Source organism: Leucopleurus acutus (genome assembly GCF_964270905.1).
Source record: "Leucopleurus acutus genome assembly, chromosome: 1".
Lineage (NCBI taxonomy): Eukaryota > Metazoa > Chordata > Mammalia > Artiodactyla > Delphinidae > Leucopleurus > Leucopleurus acutus.
Window position 1 is genome coordinate 125,317,118 of NC_139142.1, and position 25,699 is coordinate 125,342,816.

At 37.8% G+C, this 25,699-nt stretch overlaps 1 protein-coding gene across 1 annotated transcript in view; it reads right to left on the bottom strand.

Moving 5' to 3' along the window:
- The window catches only part of NEDD4 (NEDD4 E3 ubiquitin protein ligase), a gene marked incomplete at both ends in the record, with an annotated part of 157,151 nt that extends 131,700 nt beyond the window's left edge, over positions 1-25,451 (bottom strand). Inside the window, 4 exons of the mRNA XM_082846364.1 lie at positions 3,493-3,531; positions 3,634-3,712; positions 11,295-11,368; positions 25,322-25,451. Of these exons, the coding sequence (XP_082702490.1) occupies positions 3,493-3,531; positions 3,634-3,712; positions 11,295-11,368; positions 25,322-25,366 (237 nt within the window). The remainder of the gene's footprint in view (positions 1-3,492; positions 3,532-3,633; positions 3,713-11,294; positions 11,369-25,321) is intronic.
- Positions 25,452-25,699: the final 248 nt, after the last annotated feature.

Here is a 25,699-nt window from a genome sequence, read left to right on the forward strand (position 1 = left end):
ATTGCCTGGGAAGAGGGGCAGATCCTGGGGGAAAACGAGAAGTGACAGATGGTGGGTCTGGGGTTTATTTTTGGGGTGATGAAAATGTTCTAAAATTGATTTTGGTGATGGTTGAACAACTCTGTGAATACAATAAAAACCACTGAATTGTACACTTTGAGTGAGTGAATTGTATGTTATGTTAATTATATCTTAATAAAGCTGTTTAAAAAACAACAAAAATACTGCAACATAGTGGCAATGTCATATATTTGTACCACCACTAAAGACCTAAAGGATATAAGAGTGGTTCCTATAATATGCTCATTTAATTCTCCAGTCTGGTCCCTACAGAAACCAGATAATAGCCTCAATCACCTGCTGGTTCCTGGATACAAGGAGTCCAAGTGCCCTGGCAGCAGGTATAGACTGTGGTTCAATGGAACCCTTGATATGTCCCCTAGAAAGACAGTGCTCCCTCTGGGGACTTGGACCTCTAACTCAGCAGAGCCCACAGTTCTAGGGACAGGAAGCACACAGTCCTCCAGTGGGTCTTTGGAAATGATGGTAAGTGGGACCCCTCCTACTTCTATTCCTTTGTTCCTGGACCGTGTAGTCTTTCCATTGTGAACACAGCCTCATATTAGGTCTTTGGTTTAAATGATTAAACTGGCACCCCATCTTTACAGAGTATTGCCTCCATATTGGTGCTTCAGTTGTGCCTTCAGTAGGCCATTCCAGTGCTCTGTGAGGCTGCCTGCTTCTGGATGGTGTGGTAAACGCTGTGACCAATGGATCCCATGGTCATGGGCCCATTCCTGCACCTCCTTCTCTGTGAACTGGGTCCCCTGGAAGGATGAAATGTTGCATGGATTCCATCCCTATGAACACAAATTCTGTAAGCCCCCAGATAATTGTGCTGCCTGAGGTTCTGCAGACAGGAAAGGCAAATCCACATCCACAGGTAATTTGAGGAAAAATTACTGGCCCTTTCAGAATGGAAGGCACCCAATTTAATAAACTTACCACAGAATGGCTATGATCATGAGGGCTAATGGTCTGCAGTTTTAATTTTCTTATAAAGTCTTTGGTCTGGTTTTGGTATCAGAGTAATGCTGGCCTCATGAATAAATTGGGAAATGTTCCTTCCTCTTCTAGTTTCAGTAAGACATTGCATAGAATTGGAATTATTTATTCATCAAATGCGTGGTAGAATTCAACCAGTGGAACTACCTGGGCTCAAAGTCTTCTTTGTTGGATGGTTTTTAACTTCAAATGCAATCTCTTTAAGAGATAAACTTTTCAGGTAATTTATTTCCTATTAAAGTTTTGATGGGATATGTCTTTAAAGGAATTGATCCATTTTATCTAAGTTATTGAATTTATGGGCACAGAATTGTTCATAATATCCCTTATTTTCCATTTAATGTCTGTTGGTTCTGTAATGATGCTATTTTCTAGTTTCTTCAGGTGGAACCTTAGATTAATGGTTCAAGACCTTTCTTCTTTTCTAATATAATTTAATGCTATATATTTTTCTCTAAGCATCGCTTTAGCTGCATCCTACAAATTTTGATTTTTTTTTTTTTTACTGAAGTACAGTTGATTTACAATGTTGTGTTAGTTTCTGGTGTACAGCAAAGTGATTCAGATATATATATATATTTTTCTTTTTCATATTCTTTTACATTATGGTTTATTACAGGATACTAAATATAGTTCCCTGTGCTATGTAGTAGGACCTTGTTCTTTATCTGTTTTATACATAGTAGTTTGTATCTGCTAATCCCAAACTCCTAATTTATCCCTTCTCCACCTTCTTTCCCCTTTGGTAACCGTAAGTTTGTTTTGTATGTCTTTGAATCTGTTTCTATTTTGTAAATAAGTTTGTTTGTGTCATATTTTAGATTCCACATATAAATGATACCATATGCTATTTGTCTTTCTCTTTCTGACTTACTTCACTTAGTATGATAATCTCTAGGTCCATCCATGTTGCTGCAAATGGCATTATTTCATTCTCTTTTATGGCTGAGTAGTATTCCATTGTGTATATATATATATAACATCTTTATCCATTTGATGCTGTATTTTTATTTTATTCTATTAAAATACCTTCTAATCCCTCTTGACAATTCTTATTTGACTCATGGATTACTTAGAAGTGTGTTGTTTAACTTCCTAATATTTGGGGATTTTTCAGATATTTTTGTGTTACTAATTTGTACTTTAATTCCATTATAATCAGAGACCATACTTTGCATGATTTAAATTCTTTTAATATTGTTGAGGTTTGGGTTTTGGCCCAGCATACTCAGTAAATACTCCATGTGCAATTTTAAAGACCATGTGTTCTGCTGCTGTTGGGTGGAAAGTCTATAAATGTCAATTAAATAAAACTGATTTGATCGTGTTGTTCAGGACTTCTGTATCTTTACTGAATTTTTTGTCTACTTATCCTACCAATTACTGAGAGAAGAGCATTTAGTTTTCCAAGTATAATTCTCGTATTTTTCCTCAGCTTAGAATACCTTTATCACACTGTCATTCCTGAAGGATATTTTTGTTAGATATAGAATTTGGAGTTGACTATTCTTTTTTCTTTGCTACCTTAATTACCCTGTTTCATCACAGTTTCTGATGAGAAATCCATAGTTATATGAATCATTGTTCCCATATACATGTCATTGTCAGTTTGAGGGCCCTCCTGGGAACCTGAAATAAGTGCTGACTGGAGTTTGCTCTTATGGGATAGTGAGGCGGGGTGAGGAGGAAGGCAGGAATGTGACTGGAGGGTGTATAAGAAGAAATGTATCCACTTGTTGGTAGGCCTTCATCATCTCTTGCCTGGATCAGTGTATTTAACAAAAGACTGGGGACCTCCCTGGTGGCGCAGTGGTTAAGAATACGCCTGCCAATGCAGGGGACGTGGGTTCGATCCCTGGTCCGGGAAGGTCCTACGTGCTGTGGAGCAATTAAGCCCATGCACCCCAACTACTGAGCCTGCATGCCATAACTACTGAAGCCCACGTGTAGAGCCCGTGCTTCACAACACAAGAGAAGCCACCACAATGAGAAGCCTGTGCACTGCAACAAAGAGTAGCCCCCGCTCACCGCAACCAGAGAAAGCCTGTGTGCAGCAACAAACACCCAACACAGCCAAAAATAAATAAATAAATAAACAAATGACTGGAGAGACACAAATATCGCATCATCTTTAAAATCAAACTCTGCAAAATTCGAATAAGACTGTTCTCTAAATCAGAATTAAATTAGAATAAGATAATTCCAGGTTTACAATTATCCTTTACCTCTTCATTACCTTACATATGTTTTTCATAATAAGATAAATGGTTCCAGGGCCATGTCAAAATGGGGATACCTAGATTTAAGTCTTTTAAATTTTTACAAATTCTTACAAGATACATTTAAGAATACTGTAAGTGAGAACTTATCATTCTAACCTACTGAGAAAAATCTTTGTTGTTATAATGAAATAAAATGCATACTTACTCTGAATAATATTTCTTCATTCCATTTTGGATTCAAAGTCTAAAAGACAATAAACATATTATAACTAACTGTTTAATATTTTGTCATATAAAAATAAAACAAAGTATATTTTTGAAAAATTTGAATACTGCTAAGTCTAACCTTTTTAATGGTTTTCGTTTGCATACTTGTAAAAACTCCATTCACTGGGTCATATAACGTCACTCTCACATAAGGATCACTGTTAAAATTAAAAAAAAAAAAGTTAATTGTTGCTTATTCCCAAACTCAGGTTACTCGAACTGTAAAAAATCACAGAATTTTCCTTGTTAACAATTTCTACAATTACTTCCTACACTTAAAAGTAAGGGTTCCTTAGGCAGGGGTAAGTAATTATAGCAATCCTTGCATTTTGTTAAAAAGCTGAAATACCATGTTAGTGAAATAGACAAAGAATTAGAAAGAAAACCTTTTAATCACAATTTAATGATTTCCAACCTCTTCAGATTTTTGAAGTTTTGTTTTATCTTTATTACATGTCTTCCTCTTTTGGGTTAAGAAGGTTGATTCAATGATTCTCAAGAATAGCTTTGCAAGACCTCAGGTTGCTCCAAGTTATCTCATGGGTATAAACTCTTTTTACAAAATAAAGGCAAAGTGCTTCAGTTCAAAATAATTATATGACATGTAACCCCTTGTACAAAGAGACATGGAGAAGGAAAACCTTGTGATATTTAGGTTTGCAAAGCAAAAGACTTTAGACATTTTACTTGTCCACGGTCAAATTTCTCCCATTTCTCTTGGGGATCCCAAGTACCCACCATTCTCCACCACAAACTCCCTCCTCCCATTTCCTTATACAACCTTACCTTTTACTTTAATTGACAAAAATCAAAGTCATTGTAATACTCCCAACATCCTGGTATTTATCAGAGCCCATCTTACCCCTAACCTCAGTGATGCTGGTATTTCACCCAATCGCCCTTGTCCATTTTCCTCCCACTTCCTCTGGAACCTTATGTCATCTATTTTGACTTCTCCCTTTTACATCTCCAGCTTTTCTTTGACCTAGGTTTTTCTAGTCATAGAAATGTTATTAAACGCCCCCCCCAACTCCTTGACTCTCCTTCCTGCCTCCAGCAAAGCAAACTAGATTTCTTTTCTTTCTGTCTCAAACTTTCCAAGAGAATAATCTGTAATAATAATAACAATTAACATTTATATAGCAATTACTCCGTGCCAGGCACTGTTCTAAACAGTTCATATATATTAAATTTTGGAATCCTTATAACGACCTATGAGGTAGGTATGATTATTATCTCTATTTTACACAGAGAGGTAAGTCAACTCATCCCAGATCACACAGCTAGGAAGCGGAAAAGCAAGAACTGAAACTCAAGCACCTGGCTCCAGAGGCCCTGCGCTTAACCGTGATGGCATACGACCTCTCTTTCTTCATTTCCTCAACTCCCAGTGCTCTTCACAGCCCTATAATCTGGTTTCCACCTCTTTCCTTCAGATCCATTCCTTGAAAAGTCACCAATCTTGCTAAAACAATAGACACTTTCTAGGCACTTATTTTACTGGTCCTCTGTAGGTTTGATAATACTGACCATTTCCTCCTTGAAACTTATCTCGTTTAGCTTTCATGACACAAGTCCCTTCTGGTTCTCCCTTTTGTTCTCTCTACATATTTCCTTCACAATCTCATCCATGGTTTTAACAACTAACTACATCCTGTCAAATATAAATATAAAACATAAATATAAATATATATTCCTGATCTCACCACCCAGCTAGACACTTCCACCTGGACAGTCCACAGACAATGTCTGTTCAAGAGTTTTGCCTATTTTTAATTGGCCATTTTATCATATTGAGTTGTAAGAGGTCTTTATATACTGTGAATTAAAGGCCTTTGTCAGATATATGTTTTGAAAACATTTTCTCCCAATCTGTGGCTTGCCTCTTCCCTTCCTTAACTGTGTCTTTCAAACAACAAAAGTTTTTAATTCTGATGAAGTCTGTTTCAACATTTTTCTTTCTAAATTTTAGGTTCATATTTTTTGAGTTCCATTCAAGAAATCTTTGTGTAACTCAGTAGAGCAAATATTTTCTCCTATGTCTTCTTCTAGAAGTTTATTAATTTTAGCTCTTATTAATTTTCTATATTATGTGTGATAAGGAAAGAGCTTCATTTTGTTCCATATAGATAACCAGTTGTTCTAGTATCATGTACTTAAGACTATCCTTTCTGTTGAATTACCTTAATGCTTAAAGCAACTGACCATATACATGTATATGTGTATGTGTGTGGGGGTGTGTGTGTACTTCTACACTCTTTATTCTAGTCCACTGAACAATATATCTGTTCTCATGCCAATGCTACTTTGTCTTGATTACCTATAGCTGTATAAAAGTCTTGAAATTATGTAGCAAAAGTTCTCCACCTATGTTCTTCTTTTTCAAAATTGTTTTGGCTATTCTATGTCCTTTGACTTTCCATAACAATACTGGAATCAGCTTATCCATTTCTCAAAAAAAAAACATGGCTGGGATTTTGATTGGGATTGAGCCAAATCTATTCAATTTGGAGAGAAATACAACTCTAACAATAATGAATCTTCCAATTCATGAATATGAAAATATTTATCCATCGATTTAGATATTCAGTTTTGCTCAGGAATGTTTTATAGTTTTCAGTGTACAGTGCTTGCAAATCTTTTGTTAAATTTATTTCTAAGTTTTAAATTTTTATATTATTGCAAACAGATTTTAAAAATTCATTTTCCAATTGTTAATTGATTGATAGGATATAACAATATGACTAATTTTGGTACACTGGCTTTGTATCTTGTGGCCTTATATTTTAGTTCTAGCAGCTTCTTTGAGATTCCTTAGGGTTTTCTATGTACATGATCAGACAGTCTACAAGTAAGAAGTTTCTTCCTTTTCAGTCTGCATTATTTTTATTTCTTTTCCTAGTCATATTACTTGGCTAGGACATCCAGTACAGTGTTGAACTGAATGTGAGCTTCTTATTCCTGAGTTTAAGTTTAAGCATTCAGACTTCCTGAGTTTAAGTTTAAGCATTCACACTGTCATCACTGGGCATGATATTAGCTATTGTCTTTCTCACGGAAAACCTTAATCATGTCTACAACTCCCATCTATCCCTAGTTTGCTAAGACTTTGTATCATGATTGGGTACTGAATTTTGTCAGATGCTTTTTTTGTTTTTATTGAAATGATCATGTTTTTCTTTTATTGTATTAATATCGTATATTACATTGATTAATTTTCATATGTTAAACTTATTCTGCATTTTATTATTAGTTTGTTGAGAGTTTTTATCACAAAAGGGTGTTGAACGTTGACAAATGTACTTTCTACACCTATTGAAATGATCATGCATTTTTTTCCTTCTGTGCTATATTAATGTGATGATTTACAGTGGTTGACTTTTTTCAAATGTTGAACAAACCTTATATTCATAGGAAAAATCCCACCTGATCATATATTGCTATATATGGTTCAATATAGGGCTACTGAAGTTTTCTATTTCTTCTGTGATCAGTTTTGGTAATTTCTATCTTTCAAAGATTTTGTCTACTTCATTTAAGTTGTACATGATTCTTTATTGGCATGAAGTTGTGCACAGTGTTCCCTTTCTGTCTTTTTCATTTCCATAGGGTCTATAGCAATGCCTCTGCTTTTGTTCCATTATGGTAATTTGTGCCTTCTCTCTTTTTTGCTCTTGATTGGTCTAGCTTGAAGTTTAAAATTTTTATTGATCCCTTCAAGGAATGAGCTTTTCATTTCAATGATTTTTTCCTATCATTGTCCATTTTCTATTTCACTAATTTCTGCGCTTATCATTATTTTCTTCCTTCTACTTACTTTGGAATTAATTTGCCCTTCTTTTTTCTGATTTCTTAATCTCAGAAATCAAGCCATTCATTTAGATCTTACTCTTTTACTAAGTTTAGATCTCACTCCTTTTCTAAGTTAAACATTTTAAAACTATAAATTTTCCTCTAATACTTTAGCTGCATCTCACAAATTTTGATGTTGCTATATTTTAATTGCATTCAGTTCAAAATGTTTTCTAATTTATCTTTTGATTCCTTCTTTGACTTATAAACAAAACAAAGTGTATTGTTTTATTTCCAAATATTTGGGATGTTATTGGTTTTTAACTTAATTCCACTGTTATCAGAGAACATCTCCATATGATTTAAATCTTTTCTAAATTCTTGAGATTCGTCCTGTGGTCTTACACATCGCCTATATTGGTGAATGTACCATATGCCCTTGAAAATAATGTAAATTTTGCACTTGTTTGATTTACTGTTTTATTGCCCAGCATAATATGGCAGACAGACTCTAGGTGGCTTCTTTTATCCCCACCTCCTAATGTTCATGCCTTTTGTGGTCCCCTCCTCGTAAATGCGGGAAGGATTGTGTATTCTAACCAATAATTATATCAAAAGTGACAAAATGTATGTGGTTACATTACAAAAGATTGTAACCCATCTTGCTAGGAGACTTTCTCTCCTATGATAGCTTTGAAGAAGCAAGCTGCTATCCTGTGAGCTGTCATATGAAGGCCATGTGACAAGAAACTTAGGATGGCCTCTGGCTGACAGCCAGCAAAAAACTGAAGCCCTCAATCTGGCAGTCTGAAAGAATTGAATGCTGCCAACAACCACATGAGCTTGGAAGTGTATGCTTCCCCAAACAAGCCTCAGATGAAACCATAGCCTTGGCCAATGGCTGACTGCAGATTTTCAAGACCTTGAAGCAGATGACCCAGTTAAACCATGCACAGACTCTGTGACCCGCAGAAACTATGAAATCATAAATAACGTGTTCTTCTAAGCTGCTAAATTTGAGGTAATTATAGTTGTGCAGCAATCGATAAATAATGTGAATATACCATGTGCACTTGAAAAGAATGTGTATTTGGCGGTTGTTAGGAAGTGTTCTTTGCATCAAAGTTCATAACATTGTTCAACTTACTGTTCTTGTTTTTTTTTACCTTGTTTTATTAACTGCTGAGAGAGAGCTAATGTTTCCAACTATGATTGTGGAATTTTTTCTCTCTCCCTCTAATTCTGTCAACTTTTGCTTCATATATTTTCAAGTTCTCTTGGCAAGAACATACAACTTTATGATTGTTTTATCTTCTTGATGAATTTATTCTTATATTGTTGTGAAATATCTGGAAATAATTTTTGTGTTGAAATCTCTTTTATCAGATATTAAAATATCCACTTCAGTCTTCACATGCTTGTTTGTACGGCTATGCATCCCTTCTCTTTCAACCTACCTGTGACTTTATATTTTAAGTGCATCATTTATAGACAGCATTTAGTTGGGTCTTCTTTTTCAATCCATTCTAATAACTTCTACCTCATATTCACCTTAGTCCATTAATGTTTAATGTAATTATTGTTATGATTAGATTTAGGTGTATCAAATTATTACTAGTTTTCTATTCTTCCCTCTCCCCTTTCTCTCTCTCTTTTTTGATCATTTGTTCTTTTCCTGGCCTTTTGTTTAACTATTTTATTTTTTCAAGAATTTCATTTTAAAATTTCTATTGCTTTTTAATCTGTAATTCTTTACATTATTTTATTTATTTTTTTATTTTTATTTTTTTTGCGGTATACGGGCCTCTCACTGCTGTGGCCTCTCCCGTTGCGGAGCACAGGCTCTGGATGCGCAGGCTCAGCAGCCATGGCTCACGGGCCTAGCCGCTCCGTGGCATGTGGGATCTTCCCAGACTGGGGCACGAACCCGTGTCCCCTGCATCAGCAGGCGGACTCTCAACCACTGCGCCACCAGGGAATCCCTACATTATTTTTTAGTGATTTATCTAGGTATTACAATATACATGCTTACTTTTTATTCCACTTACACTTAATATAGTAAACTCTACTAAAAAGGTTCATAATGCATACCATCCCTGTCCTTTATGCCATAGTTGTTATATGTATTCCAATACATATAACACATATATACACAATACACAATATAACACAATACAATACAATACAAAACAGTAAGTTGTGATATAAACAGGCATATGTTTTTTCTAAAAAATTATGATGAAAAGAGCAAAAAGTCTTTCACATGTTTCTAGATATTTACCATTTCTGATGCTCTTCATTCCTTTCTGAGGATCTGAATTTCCATCTTATATCTACCTCTTTAGCTGGGAGAATTTTCTTTAGCTTTTATTATAGTGCAGGTCTGCCAATGACAAAGTCTCATAGTTTTCTTTTATCTGAAAGTGTTATTTTGTCATCATCCTGAAGAATATTTTCACTGAATATAGTACAGAACTCTAGACTGACAGCTATTCTATTGTTCCATTTTCTTCTGGCCTCCATAGTTTCTGGTGAGAAGTCAGTACCCAACTGAATTATAGGTCCCTTGTATGTAATTTGTCATTTTCTGAGTTTCTTCTGTCAGAATTTTTCTTTATACTTTGTTTTCAACAGCTTGACTATTATGTGCCTCAGTATGTTCTCAGTGTTTATCCTGCTTGGTGTTTTTTTGGTACTATAAACTTGTGTCATTCATCAAATTTGGAAAAAATTCGGCCATTATTTCTTCAAACAACATTTTGCCTCATTCTCTCTCCTCTATTTCTAGGACTCCAGGTACATGTATGTTAGACTGTTCAATATTATCTAACAAGTCCCTGAGTCTCTGTTCACTTAAAAAATTTTTTAAATCTTTGTTTCTCTCTCACCTCTGGTTGGGAAATCATTTCTATTGATCTATCTTTAAGTTCAATTAATTTTTCCTCGTCATCTCCATTCTGCTATTAATTTCATCCAAGAATTTTAATTTCAAATATTATATTTTTCAGTTCTAGAATTTTCATTTTTTATGGGTTCTATTTCATTCCTGAGATTTCCAATCTTTTGACTTATTGTGAGCATATTTTCTTTTCTCTACTGAGAATGTGTTTCGTTTTCCTGGCTTTTTATAAATTATATAGCTTTGGATTATATCTTAGACATTATAAATGTTAAATTGTGGAGACTGTGGATACTGTACTTTCTCTTTGATGAGCATTTGTTTGTTTTTATCATGTAATTAATTATCTTACTTGGACAAGAACCACAAGCTCTGTTTCTTGGGCAGCAACCCTGATCTCTGTTCAGATCTTTTGTCCTCCAATGAGTTGTTTTGGATCTGCTATCATGTGTGTGATTCAGGGTCAGCCAAAATGTCAGTGGACATAGTTTGGGAATTTCCTCTCCAGTTCTTTCCCTTCCAGAATCCCCACCATTGTCATGTTTTCTTCAGAGTAAGTCTTCTGATTTCCCAGGCTATGAATATTATAATTTTTCCATGTTCTGATTCCATGTGGCCTCAGACTAATTCATAAAATTGGAGACTCACTCAGTACAACTCCACACCTCCAAACATGGACTCTCCACTAGACTCTCTACCTGCTCTGTTCGCTCTCCACTGCCTTTAACTTGCTGGTTTTTATAATATGTTCAGAGTTTATGGTTGTTATCTGCAAAAGGATTCGTCTGTTAGAATTTTACTGATTCTCAGAAACAGAACTCAATTATGTATCTTATAACTGCCACTCTCAGTTATACCTTTGCCTAAGTTCACAAACTCTGCAATTCAGATGTCAAGGAATTTAGTAAACCACGAACGAGAAACATTATTCTACCTCATAAAACAGCTTACTAATAATATTACTCAATTTTTCATCTAACCAAAGTTTGGAAAAAAACTAATTAATAAATACAAAGTTTTAGAATTACAACCCAACTTCTTACACTTACCTAGCTCCCAAGATATCCTTTTTGGCAAGGCCTATTCCAGCTATAACTTTTACCCTCACAATTCGGGAAGTTTCCTAAAATACAAAAATTTATATTTTATTTTCATATATTTATAACTTACTCAAGACACATTATCTTTATATATATGTGTGTGTATGTGTATATATATATATATATTTCAAATAAGGTAACAGGATATGAAAATTAACTGGAAGAATCTTTTTCAGGAATTAATTTGATTAAAAGCTATATAAAGGAAAATAAAAACTATATTGTTATTTGTAATGACTTGATTATCTACAAAGAAAAGCCAAAAAAGCTAGAGCCAAATTGTTATAATGACTAAGAATTTATCATTGCTTCCAAGAAAATCTAAAGCCAAATTATTGGAACTGATATAGATTTATCATTGTTGCTAGGTACAGGATAACACAAAATTTAGAGTTCATAATCATTTGTAATAATTACTTAGGTAATTATTTTAAAAATCCCTTTCAGTAAACTATATATTAAATAAAACTATAATGGATTGATATTTTAATGTAGGAAACATTAATTTTCTTGGGTATCATAATAGTATTATGAGGTTTTATATAAGAATGTCTTACTTTTTTTTTTCTTTTTTTTGCGGTACGCGGGCCTCTCACTGTTGTGGCCTCTCCTGTTGCAGAGCACAGGCTCCAGACGCGCAGGCTCAGCGGCCATGGCTCACAGGCCCAGCCACTCTGTGGCATGTGGGATCTTCCCAGACTGGGGCACGAACCCGTGTCCCCTGCATTGGCAGGCGGACTCTCAACCACTGTGCCACCAAGGAAGCCCAAGAATGTCTTACTTTTAAGAGATACATATTTAAGTATTTAGGGACAAAGTAAGATAAAGTCTGCAACTTACTCTTAAATGGCTCAGCAAACAAAAAGTTGAACATGAGCGTATGTGTGTGTGTATGGAAATAAAAGGAATAAGCAAAATGTACCAATTTATGGATCTAGCTGATGGGTAATCAAGTGTTCATTATACTATTCTTTTTATTGTCTCATAGATTTGAAATTTTTCAAATAAAAAGGTGAGTAAAAAAATACTATAAAACAGAATACACATTTAAAAAATTCACAAGTAAGCAAAACTGTTAGATACATTGAAATAAAATTAATAAAAGTCAAAAACCTTTATGGATAAAATTTGTAAATTATTGAAGAAAATAAGAAAAATATAAATAAATGAAGAAATTCACTGTGTTCATGGAAGTAAATATTTAATATTATTATGTTTTCTCCAAAGTAAATTATAAATTCAATACAATTTCAACTCCCCTCCTTGAATTATTTCATAGATCTTAACAAATGATTCTAAAATTCATAGGGAAAAGTGAGAATGAGTAAAGAGGTAAACTATAGCATTTGATCACTATCTTATACTATATCTAAAAACAAATTGCAGATACATCAAATTCTAAAAGTGAAAAAGAAAACTTTAAACATTTCATAAGATACTTTAGAATATTTCTGACATTGGAGTAGGAAAGGATTAAAAAAATACAAACTCTAATGGAAAAAATTGTTAGATTTGACACTAAAATTATGTTTATATATTTCATATGGAAAAAGATGCCATGAACAAAATGAAAAGAGAAGGGGACACACGGGGTGGAAATATCTAAAATATATACACCATGGACAAATTATGATTATCCAGATTATATAAAGAACTCCTAAAAGCCACTAAGTGAAGTTTAAACAACATAATACAAGAAATCATAGAGAATGGCCAATAAACACATAAAAAGATCCTCAATTTCACCAGTAATAAAAGAGACCTCTAGTGTAAGTGCTGCCAAAGCAAGCACAAGAGAGAACTCTAATACACTGTTGGTGGGGGTATAAACTGAAGAATAACTTTGAAGAGATATTTGGCAATATCTACTAAAAGTTCTAAATCAATAACCCAGGAATTGCACTTTTAGATATAACCCCTAGATAAACTCTCACTCATGTACACAAGGCCATAAGTAAAACAGTATTCACAGTAGCATTTATAAGATCAACAAATGTGAAATAAATGTTGCCCAACAGAGAGCAATCTAACTGATTTTATTCTAAAATTATTCCATCAGCCAGATGAATGGGAAGAAAATGTGGTACACACACACACACACACACACACACACACACACACACACACACAATGGAATACTACTCAGCCATAAAAAAGAACGAAAATTTGCCATTTGCAGCAACATGGGTGGACTTGCAGGGCATTATGCTAAGTGAAATGAGTCACACAGAGAAAGAAAAATACTGTTTGATATCACTTATATGTGGAATCTTAAAAAATACAACAAACTACTGAATAAAACAAAAAAGAAGCAGACAGATATAGAGAACAAACTAGTGGTTACCAGTGGGGAGAGGTAGGGAGGGGCAATATAAGAGTGTGGGGCACAAACTGTTGGGTGTAAGATAGGCTCAAGGATGTATTGTACATCATGCAGAATATAGACAATATTCCGTAATAACTAAATGGAAAGTAACCTTTTAAAACTGCATAAAAATTTTAAAAAATAATAAAATTATTCCATCAGCAAGTAGTAGGTCATATTCCTTTCTGAGGAGAGATCTGGGTGGGGGAAAATATACATATCATAGGGTATTTATTTCAATCTTCTTCCATTTCTAAATACTTAGACCCACCCTTATTCCTGGAGGTTTCATTGAATAAATATGATAACAGAAATATTCTATCAGCTTCAAAACTCAGATGACAAATTCAGATAACACAAAAATCCTTGACTAGAGATGCTAGATATTTTATAACTTTCCTCCATCAGCAAATATAATTAAATATACAGCTGATCTTGCAAGTAAGAAGAGAAATCCTCAAGTATCAGAAATAAAGATAGAATTGAAAATCAGAGAGGAAAACATAAACTGAAATTTCAGTTTTCTGTGGGAACTGATTTCCAAAAATCTGAAGAGATTTACAGAACTACCATTTTTTTCCTGTAAGGTCATTGAATAATTAGGCCAATTAAAATATTCTATTGGCCCTACAGCTGAATTCTCCTATACCAGTTGACTGGAAAGTGGCTATACTTTACAGTAGGACTGATTCTGAAAATCAGAAATCTTTTCTCTGATGACTTAATAAGTACAATGTTTTTCAGGTGGTAAAGTATAATCAAAGGTGCCCTCAGCAAATAATCTTACCTTTTCTAAGTGCAGACAAGTGTTTATAGTTTGTACATGACCTTAATTGAGGAAAGAAATTATCATACCTCTCTAAAAAAGTTAATCCATATTTGTGGAGCTCCTGACTTAAAATCATCCGTGTTGGCCTCTACTGAAACTATCCCCCAGAAGTCTCCGGAAGAAAAATGTAGCAAGCATTAACTAAAAACAATTCCAGGGGATGATAACTTGCAGTCACAGACACATTCAACTTTTACACTTTATCCTTGCATTTCCCACCACAAAGATGAGAACTACTTACTTTAGATGCTGTGGTTAAATGATGTAAAGCTACAGTGATTTAAGATTCTTTCATAAAATTAAATAAGAAATGCCGCTTACTTGCATTCATTTAACTTCATTTTAGAAATTTATGATAGAAAATTGTCCAAACAGCTCTCTTCAATCACATCCATAAGCAGAGATCACATCTCACATCATCTTTGAAAATGAAGGAGAAGAACATGTATGTTGCAACTAGAGACCAAACTCTTAAGTAATTTTAGAATCATGATATTAAAAGTATTATTAACAGAATTCTGGATAGTACCCAAATGAGTAAAAAAGAAACAAAAATGAAACATCTTTTCCTTAATCAAAAAAGAGACATTATCCTCAAGCAGATCAGGGCTCTTCACTAAAGCTGGAATCTTCCCCCTTCCACTCACAAGACAGCTTTACGGACTTTTGAAAGCAAAATAGAAAGGTTGTAAATTGCAGGCAAAGATGTGTCATTTTCAGCCAAAAACAAAAACCAAGGAAGTTCATTAGCAGGAAACATTCACTGAAAGAAATTCTAGAGGATGTACTTCAGGCAGAAAAAAAGTTATCACAGATGGAAAGTCAGAGGGGCAGGAAGAAATGAAGAAATAACAAGCAAAAAGAATGTTAACTGCATGAGGAAAAAAATTATTAAAAAAATAGCAATGTTAATGATGATGATGACGATGACGTGTGTATGCTCACACAGGCATTTAGTGAGTTTCCATTCCACTTGGGATCCAATACAAAATCCTTAATAAACGGCCTTCAGGTCCTGACTGACTGGGTTCTGCTCTCCTGTCCTCTACAGATTCATCTCCTGATACCATCCCTCTCTCTCCAACACTCTAGCCTTCTTTATGTTCCACTCCATTTCATCTTTTACACATGCAGTTCTATTTACCTAGAAGGCTTTTTTCCTCCACTGCCTGGCTAACTCCTATCCATCCTTAGTCTACTTCCTCAGCTTTTCCTCATACTCTCTCCCCTCCTCCATATAAGATTAATTCTTTTCTTTCCTGTTATATATTTTTATCTTCCACTCCTTTTCCTTCAAAACATTTATAAAACATTGATGTGTGATTATATATTTAATGGCCCTCTCTCCCTCTAGGCTGTAAATTCAGTAAAGTCTGCTGTCCATCGTTATAGCCTCATAGCCTGACTCAAACACCTTACATATAGTAAGAGTTCAACAAATATTTGTCAAGCAAATACAGAATTCAAGTACTTCATAGGTCCACCTAAAAGCTACAAGAACAAAAAAAAAAAAAGGCAGAAGATCTGGAAGAACAGAGGAACAATTACAAGTTAATTTTGCACATGTTCCATTCATCATCTTGCTGAGAAAGAATCTCTTCTGTTAAATTCTTTTATTTGAGCAACTATGTGCAGTAGGACAGAGGAAAGACCATGTCTTTGTTACAAAAGAGTTCTGGGTTTCGATCCCAGATCTGCTACCTAGTGAGATAAGTCCTTGAGCAAGTCACAATCTCAGATTTCCTATCTGTAAAATGGGGAGAGCATTACCTAGTTTTACAGGACTGTTATGACAATTACAGCCAAAGCATTGAGAACACAGAACCTGGAGCCCAGCATAGAGCAAGCATTCAATTAAAGGCAGCTATGATTATATTTCAATTGACTCTTTTACTCTGAAAGAGCATATCTTCATTAAGGAATCCATAAGCACTAACATGATTGTTTGTTCACATTACTCTCTTCATTGCCCCAACATGGCTCACACGACAGAAGCCAGACATTTGGGTCAGGCCAGGAGGTTATGTTGAGCTACAGACATATTTATTCCATAAAAGTCTTATCAAACCCTTTTACCATTTGTCTGTGCTGTGTCTTCTTCCTGTCATTTATCTGCAGACCTCTTAGCCTTACATTCATTTATCCTCTTAAAACTTCAACAGGATTGAGATGGGAACCAGACTAAATAGAAGCTTCAAGAAGGAAGAGGTCAGTAACATCGATTCAGTAGAACAGTGGGTTTAGCAATTCAAATCAGCAATCTTACATGTCTCCAGGTGCTGTAGAATATTCTTAACAACAGACATAGCTAGGAGACAGGCAAATCAGCTGAATTAAATATCCTGCTCTACATTAAAAGGCTCATACACCATGACCAAGTGGGGTTTACCCCAGGAAGGCAAGGATTCTTCAGTATACAGAAATCAAACAATGTGATATACCATATTAACAAACTGAAGGATAAAAACCATATGATCATCTCAATAGATGAAGAAAAAGCTTTCAACAAAATTCAACACCATTTATGATAAAAAAAAACTCTACAGAAAGTAGGCATAGAGTGAATTTATCTCAATATAATAAAGGCCATATATGACAAATCCACAGCAAACATCATTCTCAAAGGTGAAAAGCTGAAACCATTCCCACTAAGATCAGGAACAAGACAAGGATGCCCACTCTCACCACTATTATTCAACACAGTTCTGGAAGTTTCAGCCACAGCAATCAGAGATGAAAAAGAAATAAAAGGAATCCAAATCGGAAAAGAAGTAAAACTGTCACTGTTTGCAGATGACATGATACTATACATAGAGAATCCTAAAGATGCCACCAGAAAACTACTAGAGCTAATCAATGAATTTGGTAAAGTAGCAGGATACAAAATTAATGCACAGAAATCTCTTGCATTCCTATATACTAATGATGAAAAATCTGAAAGAGAAATTAAGGAAACACTCCCACTTACCATTGCAACAAAAAGAATAAAATAGCTAGGAATAAACCTACCTAAGGAGGTAAAAGACCTGTATGCAGAAAACTATAAGACACTGATGAAAGAAATTAAAGATGACACAAACAGATGGAGAGATATACCATGTTCTTGGATTGGAAGAATCAACATTGTGAAAATGACTATACTACCCAAAGCAATGTACAGATTCAGTGCAATCCCTATCAAACTGCCAATGGCAGTTTTCACAGAACTAGAACAAAAAATTTCACAATTTGTATGGAAACACAAAAGACCCAGAATAACCAAAGCAATTTTGAGAAAGAAATATGGAGCTGGAGGAATCAGGCTCCCTGACTTCAGACTATACTACAAAGCTACAGTAATCAAGACAGTATGGTACTGACACAAAAACAGAAATATAGATCAATGGAACAGGATAGAAAGCCCAGAGATAAACCCACACACATATGGTCACCTTATCTTTGATAAAGGAGGCAAGAATATACAATGGAGAAAAGACAGCCTCTTCAATAAGTGGTGCTAGGAAAACTATACAGCTACATGTAAAAGAATGAAATTAGAACACTCTCTAACACCGTATACAAAAATAAACTCAAAAAAGGGCTTCCCTGGTGGTGCAGTCGTTGAGAGTCCGCCTGCCAATGCAGGGGACACGGGTTCGTGCCCCGGTCCGGGAAGATCCCACATGCCGCGGAGCGGCTGGGCCCGTGAGCCATGGCCGCTGAGCCTGCGCGTCCGGAGCCTGTGCTCCGCAATGGGAGAGGCCACAACAGTAAGAGGCCAGTGTACTGCAAAAAACAAACAAACAAACAAACAAACTCAAAATGGATTAAAGACCTAAATGTAAGGCTAGATACTATAAAACTCTTACAGGAAAACATAGGCAGAACACTCCATGACATAAACCACAGCAAGACCCTTTTTGACCCACCTCCTAGAGAAATGGAAATAAAAGCAAAAGTAAACAAATAGGACCTAATGAAACTTAAAAGCTTTTGCACAGCCAAGGAAAACATAAACAAGATGAAAAGAAAATCCTCAGAATGGGAGAAAAATTTGCAAATGAAACAACTGACAAGGAATTAATCTCCAAAATATACAAGCAGCTCATGCAGATCAATATCAAAAAAAACAACCCAATGAAAAAATCAGACATAAAAAGAAACGAAATTGAGTTAATTCTAGTGAGGTGGATGGACCTAGAGTCTACCATATACAGTGAAGTCAGAAAGAGAAAAACAAATACCATATGCTAACATATATATATGGAATTTAAAAAAAAAAAGGTTCTGGGCTTCCCTGGTGGCGCAGTGGTTGAGAGTCCACCTGCCGATGCAGGGGACGTGGGTTCGTGCCCCGGTCCAGGAAGATCCCACATGCCGAGGAGCGGCTGGGCCCGTGAGCCATGGCCGCTGAGCCTGCACGTCCGGACCGCAACGGGAGAGGCCACAACAGTGAGAGGCCCGTGTACAGCAAAAAAAAATAAATAAAACAACAACAAAAAAAGGTTCTGAAGAACCTAGGGTCAGGAGAGGAATAAAGATGCAGATGTAGAGAACGGACTTGAGGACACAGGGACGGGGAAGGGTAAGCTGGGATGAAGTGACAGAGTGGCATGGACATATATACACTACCAAATGTAAAATAGATAGCTAGTGGAAAGCAGCCGCCTAGCACGGGGAGATCAGTTCATGCTTTGTGACCACCTAGAGGGGTGGGATAGGGAGGGTGGGAGGGAGGCTCTAGAGGGAGGGGATATGGCGATATATGTATACGTATAGCTGATTCACTGTTATAAAGCAGATACTAACGCAATTATACTCCAATAAAGATGTGAAAAAAAAAATCCTGCTCTGAAAGATGTCAAAAACTTATGCCAGATGACCTTTAAGTGACAGGGCCAGAATTACAACCTAGTCAAATTCCATTTTTTATACCCCTGCTCACCCTAAGCAATGTATTTAAAAGGTGCCTCTGAGATTCTATTCCTATATGACATATGAATTGCTAATAGTTAGCTGTTAAAAAAGACTGTAGTCCTTTTTCCTCTTCTCTTCCTGGTGCAGAGGAGTCCATGGCCGGCCTGAGGCAGAGTTTGGGGGAAGCAGGGAGTTTCATGGAGAGGCACAGTCAGCATGCCCACCTGCATGGGGCACTGAGGCAAAGAGGGAGGTGTCATACAGAGAGGCTTCAGGAGCATGCCCACTGGCATGGGACTCAGAGGAGAGGAGGAGAGTGTTGCATAGACATACACAGCAGTACTCCCAGTGGCACCCAAGGATGCAGGGAGCTGAAAGTGGGGTGCAGAAGTGCAGACAGAGGAGATACCTGCATGACTGGGAAACTAGTTACACCGAAAACATAAGTAAATGGACTGAGCACATAAGTAAATGTATTGAGAATAATGAAACTCAGCATTTTCATTTTTAGAGGAGGTACTTATGACTAGAAAGAACCCTGAAGTACAATATTAGATTTGAATTGGAGATACTTATATGAATTAATTATTTTTAGATATATGAATAGAGATTGATACAGAAATAGCTACAGATTTATGTGTTGACTTATATATGTATATATGTGTGGCACACACATACATTTCAGCTCTCTCTGCTGAGATGGCTGAAGAGCAATGGCATCCAGTAGCCCTGAGCACAGTGAGCACACAGATCTTGGCTTCTAAAAACCATTTCCTACTAAAAGTAATCAACATTTCTAGGAGAAATGGCTGATCTCAGACAGTGCCGGGCCAGGCAAAATACAAGAGGATCTTGGAACATCTGCCAAAAAAGTAATGAAGAGCTCAAAAGAATGATGTGGACTTGTCACAAGAACATAGGAACCTCCCTGCAAGGGCTTCCACTGGCCAAACTGAAATAATGTGAGGCATAAAAAATTTAAGGATAGAAATTAATTACAACCCATTGAATAGGGTGGGATTCTACAAGTCCATGCTGATACAAATAAATAAATAAATGGATAAACAAATGGCCAAGAAAGGGAAGGCTCTTCTTAACACAGAATGCCAATTAATAAAAATGGAAATAGGGCTTCCCTGGTGGCGCAGTGGCTGAGGGTCCGCCTGCCAATGCAGGGGACGCGGGTTCGTGCCCCGGTCTGGGAAGATCCCACATGCCGCGGAGCGGCTGGGCCCGTGAGCCATGGCCGCTGAGCCTGCGCATCCGGAGCCGGAGCCTGTGCTCCGCAGCGGGGGAGGCCACAGCGGTGAGAGGTCCGCGTACCGCAAAAAAAAAAAAAAAAAAAACCCACAAAAAAAATGGAAATAAAAAATAGTAGCATTTGTTTCAGGTGGAAGTCATCATCGACGGGTAGTAAAACTAGTGGATGGAGATCTGTTGAATGAGGGATAGGATACTAGCATAATCTTTGAATATGTCCCCACAAAATACCAATCAATTATAAAGGGAAAAACGGTGAAAATACCAAGAAGAAACCTGGCAGACACCAAAATTACCAAGTGATCAAGGTTATCACCCACAGTCATGAGACAAGCCAAAATCATGTACCCCTGATATGATACACTGAGAAGAACACAGTATCATCTCTGTGATTCCTGCCCCAAAAGTGTGGCCTTGACATGATCATGAGGAAACAGTAAACAGATCCAGGTTGAGAAACATCAATAGGTTATACAGCCTGTACTCCTTACAACTGTTAAGGATAAGAAAGACTGAGGAACTGATACAAAGTACATGCAACATACACTCCTAGATGGGATCTTGGACCGTGAAGGAAGAAGAGAAATTATTAGAACACTGGTCAAAGATTGAATGGGATCTATGGATTGGATGGTAGTGTTGTAACACTGTTGACTTCCTGGCTTAAAGGGCTGGATGGCTGTTATGCAGGAAAGCATTCTTGTTTTAGGAAAATACATACTAGAGTATTTAGTGGTGATGGGGAATCGTGTCTGCAGATTGCCCTCAAATGGTTTCAAAAACACTAATGAAAATGGCAAAAAAAAAAAAAAAAAAAAGGGTTATGGAACAACTGTAGTGAAATATCAACAGTTGGAGAATCTGCTTTAGGAGGATTTGGAGTTCTTCGTACTGTACTTCCACCTCTTCTGTTGGCTTTAAATAACTAAAAAGCAAACAATTAAAAATAAACTATATTATATCTACTTCTTTGTTCCCATGGAAACCCACAAAAAATACTTTAGAATGATGCCGGAATTAAAAAGATGCAAAAAAGCCATAATGGCGAAAACAACACATGAAAGATTGGGTTAGATACTAACGCAGTTGCTGCTCACACTGTGCTTCTCCTTCTTTGTGTGCAGGGAATATAGGCTGGGAACTTTGTTCTCAGGCTCAGTACAATGCCAGGATAGGCAGGGTCTGCTTCTGCTCAGTGTTAGTGGGTCTAGAAGTGTCAGAATACGCACTTCTTTGTTACCCTGTTTCTTACGCATTGTCGTAGCTGTCAGCATGAGAGGCATCCATTCTTCTGTATGTGCAAACTCTACTCCCAAACTGGTGATGGAGACTCAACCCTTTCCTCTTTATTTCCTTCCTTCTTTTCCTTGTTTCAGTCAGGTTTCAGTTGTCGGAAACAGAAATTAACTCTAGACATTTTAAGAAGAAAGATGCTCATACAGGGAATTAGGTGCTTCCAAAATTGTTAGAAGAGCTGGAGAGGCAGGCTGTAGGCTGTGTCTTCAGAGGACCCGAAAACACCTCGGAACTGGCCTACCCAGGAAGCTGCTACGTGTATCCGAGTCAGAAAGGTAGGTAATCAGGAGCCACCACCAGATCTGTTGACTTTAAGAACATACCAGATCTAGACCGCTGTTTCTGTAACTTCCTGTCAATACCCACAAACCAAGTTACAGATACTGAAACACTTTTGCAGAAAAACTCAATGTCTACACTTGTCAGCAGAAAAAACCAAGGAAACAAGAAGTTATGCCCCACTTCATTTTCACCTTTCCAATCTCAAGTAGGTGCACCTCATTGGGAAACCTATTTCACAACCTCTTTCCAGAATGCTAGGTGCAAGAGAGTCTGGGAAACATGGTGTTTAGCTTTCCAGCCTCTGCATAACAGGGAAATCCACTGAAATGAAGGGGGAAGGGATGCTGAATGGCAGGCCCCATATCTACCACACTCCTCACCACAGTTGGGTGGGAGTTATCCTCTACTGTTAATCCCAAGAGACTGTCAGAGCAAACTTGGTATAAATTATAGTATACTACTTGCTTAGTTTGTTATTCTTTAATGGCAAAATTCTATGCACGGAGCCAGGACCATCTCTTACTCAAAGACACATATGTGGAAGAAGAGCTAAAACCCACCCCAAAGTGAGAGCGAGATATAATGACCTAAATTTTGGCATTCTTCAGCACCAATATGCTCATACAGTGTGACTCAGCGGCTCTTCAGTATATACCGATTAAATTACACTTCTCTCACTATCTTCTATCCCATTCCTATTCATTTTTCTTTGTTTCAGTTTCAAATTTAAAATAAGAATTATCTCTTTTTGCTGTCATATCAAACCTATCTTATAATCACTAGTCTGTGAGTTTTAGAAAATGACATAGCTGCAGTGTTTTTCTTCCAAAAAAAGGAAGGGGGAAGGGTTGCTTTTCTAAGCCCACTTTTACTTTTGTGATAGACCAGAAAATAAAAGGCAAGTGATAGTGATGAGATGGCAACCTCCACCAGGAAACAAGTGATTTTTGTCTTTCCCACTAGACTTTGAGCTTCTCACAAAACAGGCAGATGCTCTTTTTTCTGTGTACCTAGTGCCTAGCATACTGCATGATACAGAACAGACAGCTAAAAAACATCTGTCGAATGAATAACCCAAATTACAACGGAAGAAGTAGAAGATGACACTTCATCATCATGTCTCTTACCTGCCTATCTCACTCTCTTCCTCAACGTGGAAAAAGTGAACAGGGGAGTGGGAGGGAAATCTGAGTCATGAGGCTGACAACTGGGACCCCCACCCTGTGAACAGAGTGAAACTGCCCAGAAGTACAAATCCTTCATCCAGTTCAGGAAAACCTCAGTTCAGAGGGCCCTTAGTCCCGGATGCTTACTGACCACCCAGCAACTGGCATGATTCAATTTATCTCAGCTGGGCAGAAGAGTGATATGAGAAGCAGACAACTGAAAACAAATCTCTACAGAGAAAAGAGAGAGAGAAGATGCAAGATGCTATGATCAGTTGGTTCTGCTGGAAGAAGGTGATATGAGAAATTTGGAATAGCAGAGCCTACCTCTGAGTAGTAACAACAGGGAAAGAAAGTCCAAGGCCAGCCTGATTGGGTTGGAGGCCAGTTTGAGATTATCTGCATTGAACAACTTATTGTAGCAAGCAGGGAGATCGGACTGATAAGAAGAAAGCTATCATAGCAGGTTCAACACTGCATTATTTTCCTCTGATCTCTTCTACAGAACAATAATGGAACATTAGCTAGAATATTATCTTCAGCCATATACTGACTGTCCTTCCTGAGGGACTGCTGAGCTGCCACCATTTGTCCACCATCACTTGTTTCTCTTCTGGTAGCAATAACTAAGAAATTAACTGCATCACATAATCATTCTCAAAACGCTCGGAGATAACTTGCTTGCATCAGCAAGTTGCCCACTGTTTATAAACCAAGAACTTCCAAGAGAAATGTAAAAGACACTTTATAAAAGATGTTTTTTGAAGATACCAAGTTACTAAGAGAAGGCACTATTCCAACACTCTTAGAAAATCTAAGCAATCAATCTAAATTAGGCTGAAGGAGTTACAGTTAAGTGGGTCTAATCCTGATAGCAGGTACATATGACAGTTTAGTCAATGAACAAGAATGCTTAAAATCTTTTCCCAAACTTAACTTGTCACTGTTAGACCAGATAGCCTTTCATTTCCCACCCATTCCCATTTTTGAGACAATCACCAATAACACAGGGAAGGCACATCTCACCTAAAATGTAACTGCTCTTTACAAATAGCCTTATTTTTAATAAGCGTTAAGGCATAACCAGCCTAAGTTATTAAGCTGAAAAAGAGACAATTCTCAAATCACAGAATTTTGAGTGAACAGCTGTGGGAAGTTCTTTTAAATATTTATACTTTTTGGCTTAATTTTTAAAATACCAGTGAAGACCAGTGAAACACAGCGTGAACTTTCCACACTTGACACTTGCTGCTAAATAGAAGGGGGAAAAAAACCTATCTGCCTGCTTTCCCATCCCCGTCTCCTGTAAAGGGGTTTTAAAGGATTTCAAATGAAAAAGAAATAACCCAAACAGCTAATGACAATTCTCTTGTAAGTCTTCAGGTCAAAGTCCATAAAGTTAAGCCCAACGGGCCTCTCTGCCAGAGCAGGCTAATCAACAGCCGGGATGCTAAGCTCCAGGGAAATTCGCCCCGCCCCACCCCCGCCCGGAGCTCACGCACACTCGGCCGGGGGTGGCAGGAAGGGGCAGGCGGGGTGCTGCGCGTGCCCCCGCGCACTCACGCTGCTGGCTGCCTAGCCCCGCTCCTCATCACTTCCTGAAGGAAAATGACAAGGAAGGCGGCAGTTCCAGGGAAGAGCGGGGTGTAGAGTCTACAGGCTCGCGAAGAAAATGCGGCTCCCTAAAGCACCCCACCCCACCCCACCCGCCTGCGCGCGCCAGGCAGCCCCGGGAGTCCCCACGGCGCCCGGCGCGCTCCCGGAGCTCGCGCAGAGGGAGGAGGGCGCTGACAGCAGTCCCTCTGGCCGCCGTCGCCTCCTCCCGTTCGGCTGATGGGCAGCGCGATGGGAAGCTCGCCCCGCAGCCCCGCGACCCTCGCACCTCGTCCTCCGGGACTCCGAACACCTCCACCGCACAAGTTGCCATTTCCGAATGGCTCCAGCAAACCGGACGCACTCGCCCCTACCCAGAGAGTGGGAACTGTAGTGAGGAGGAGAGGGAGGAGAGGGAGGAGGCGGAGGAGGAGAGGGAGGAGGCGGGAGGAATTGGAGGAAGAGGGGGCGGTGTTCCCCTGGGCGCACAGCGACTCCAGCGGCCGGCCGGCGGCATGGCACGAGGAAGCAGGGCGGGGAAGGCCGGCCGCCCCTCTGCAGCGGCGCGCGTCGTGGGGCTCTGGGCGCGGGGACCGCACGCGGTGGGAAAACGTGCGTGCTGGGGCTCGGGTGGGAGGAGCGCGCGCGGCGCGGGCGCGCCTTCAGT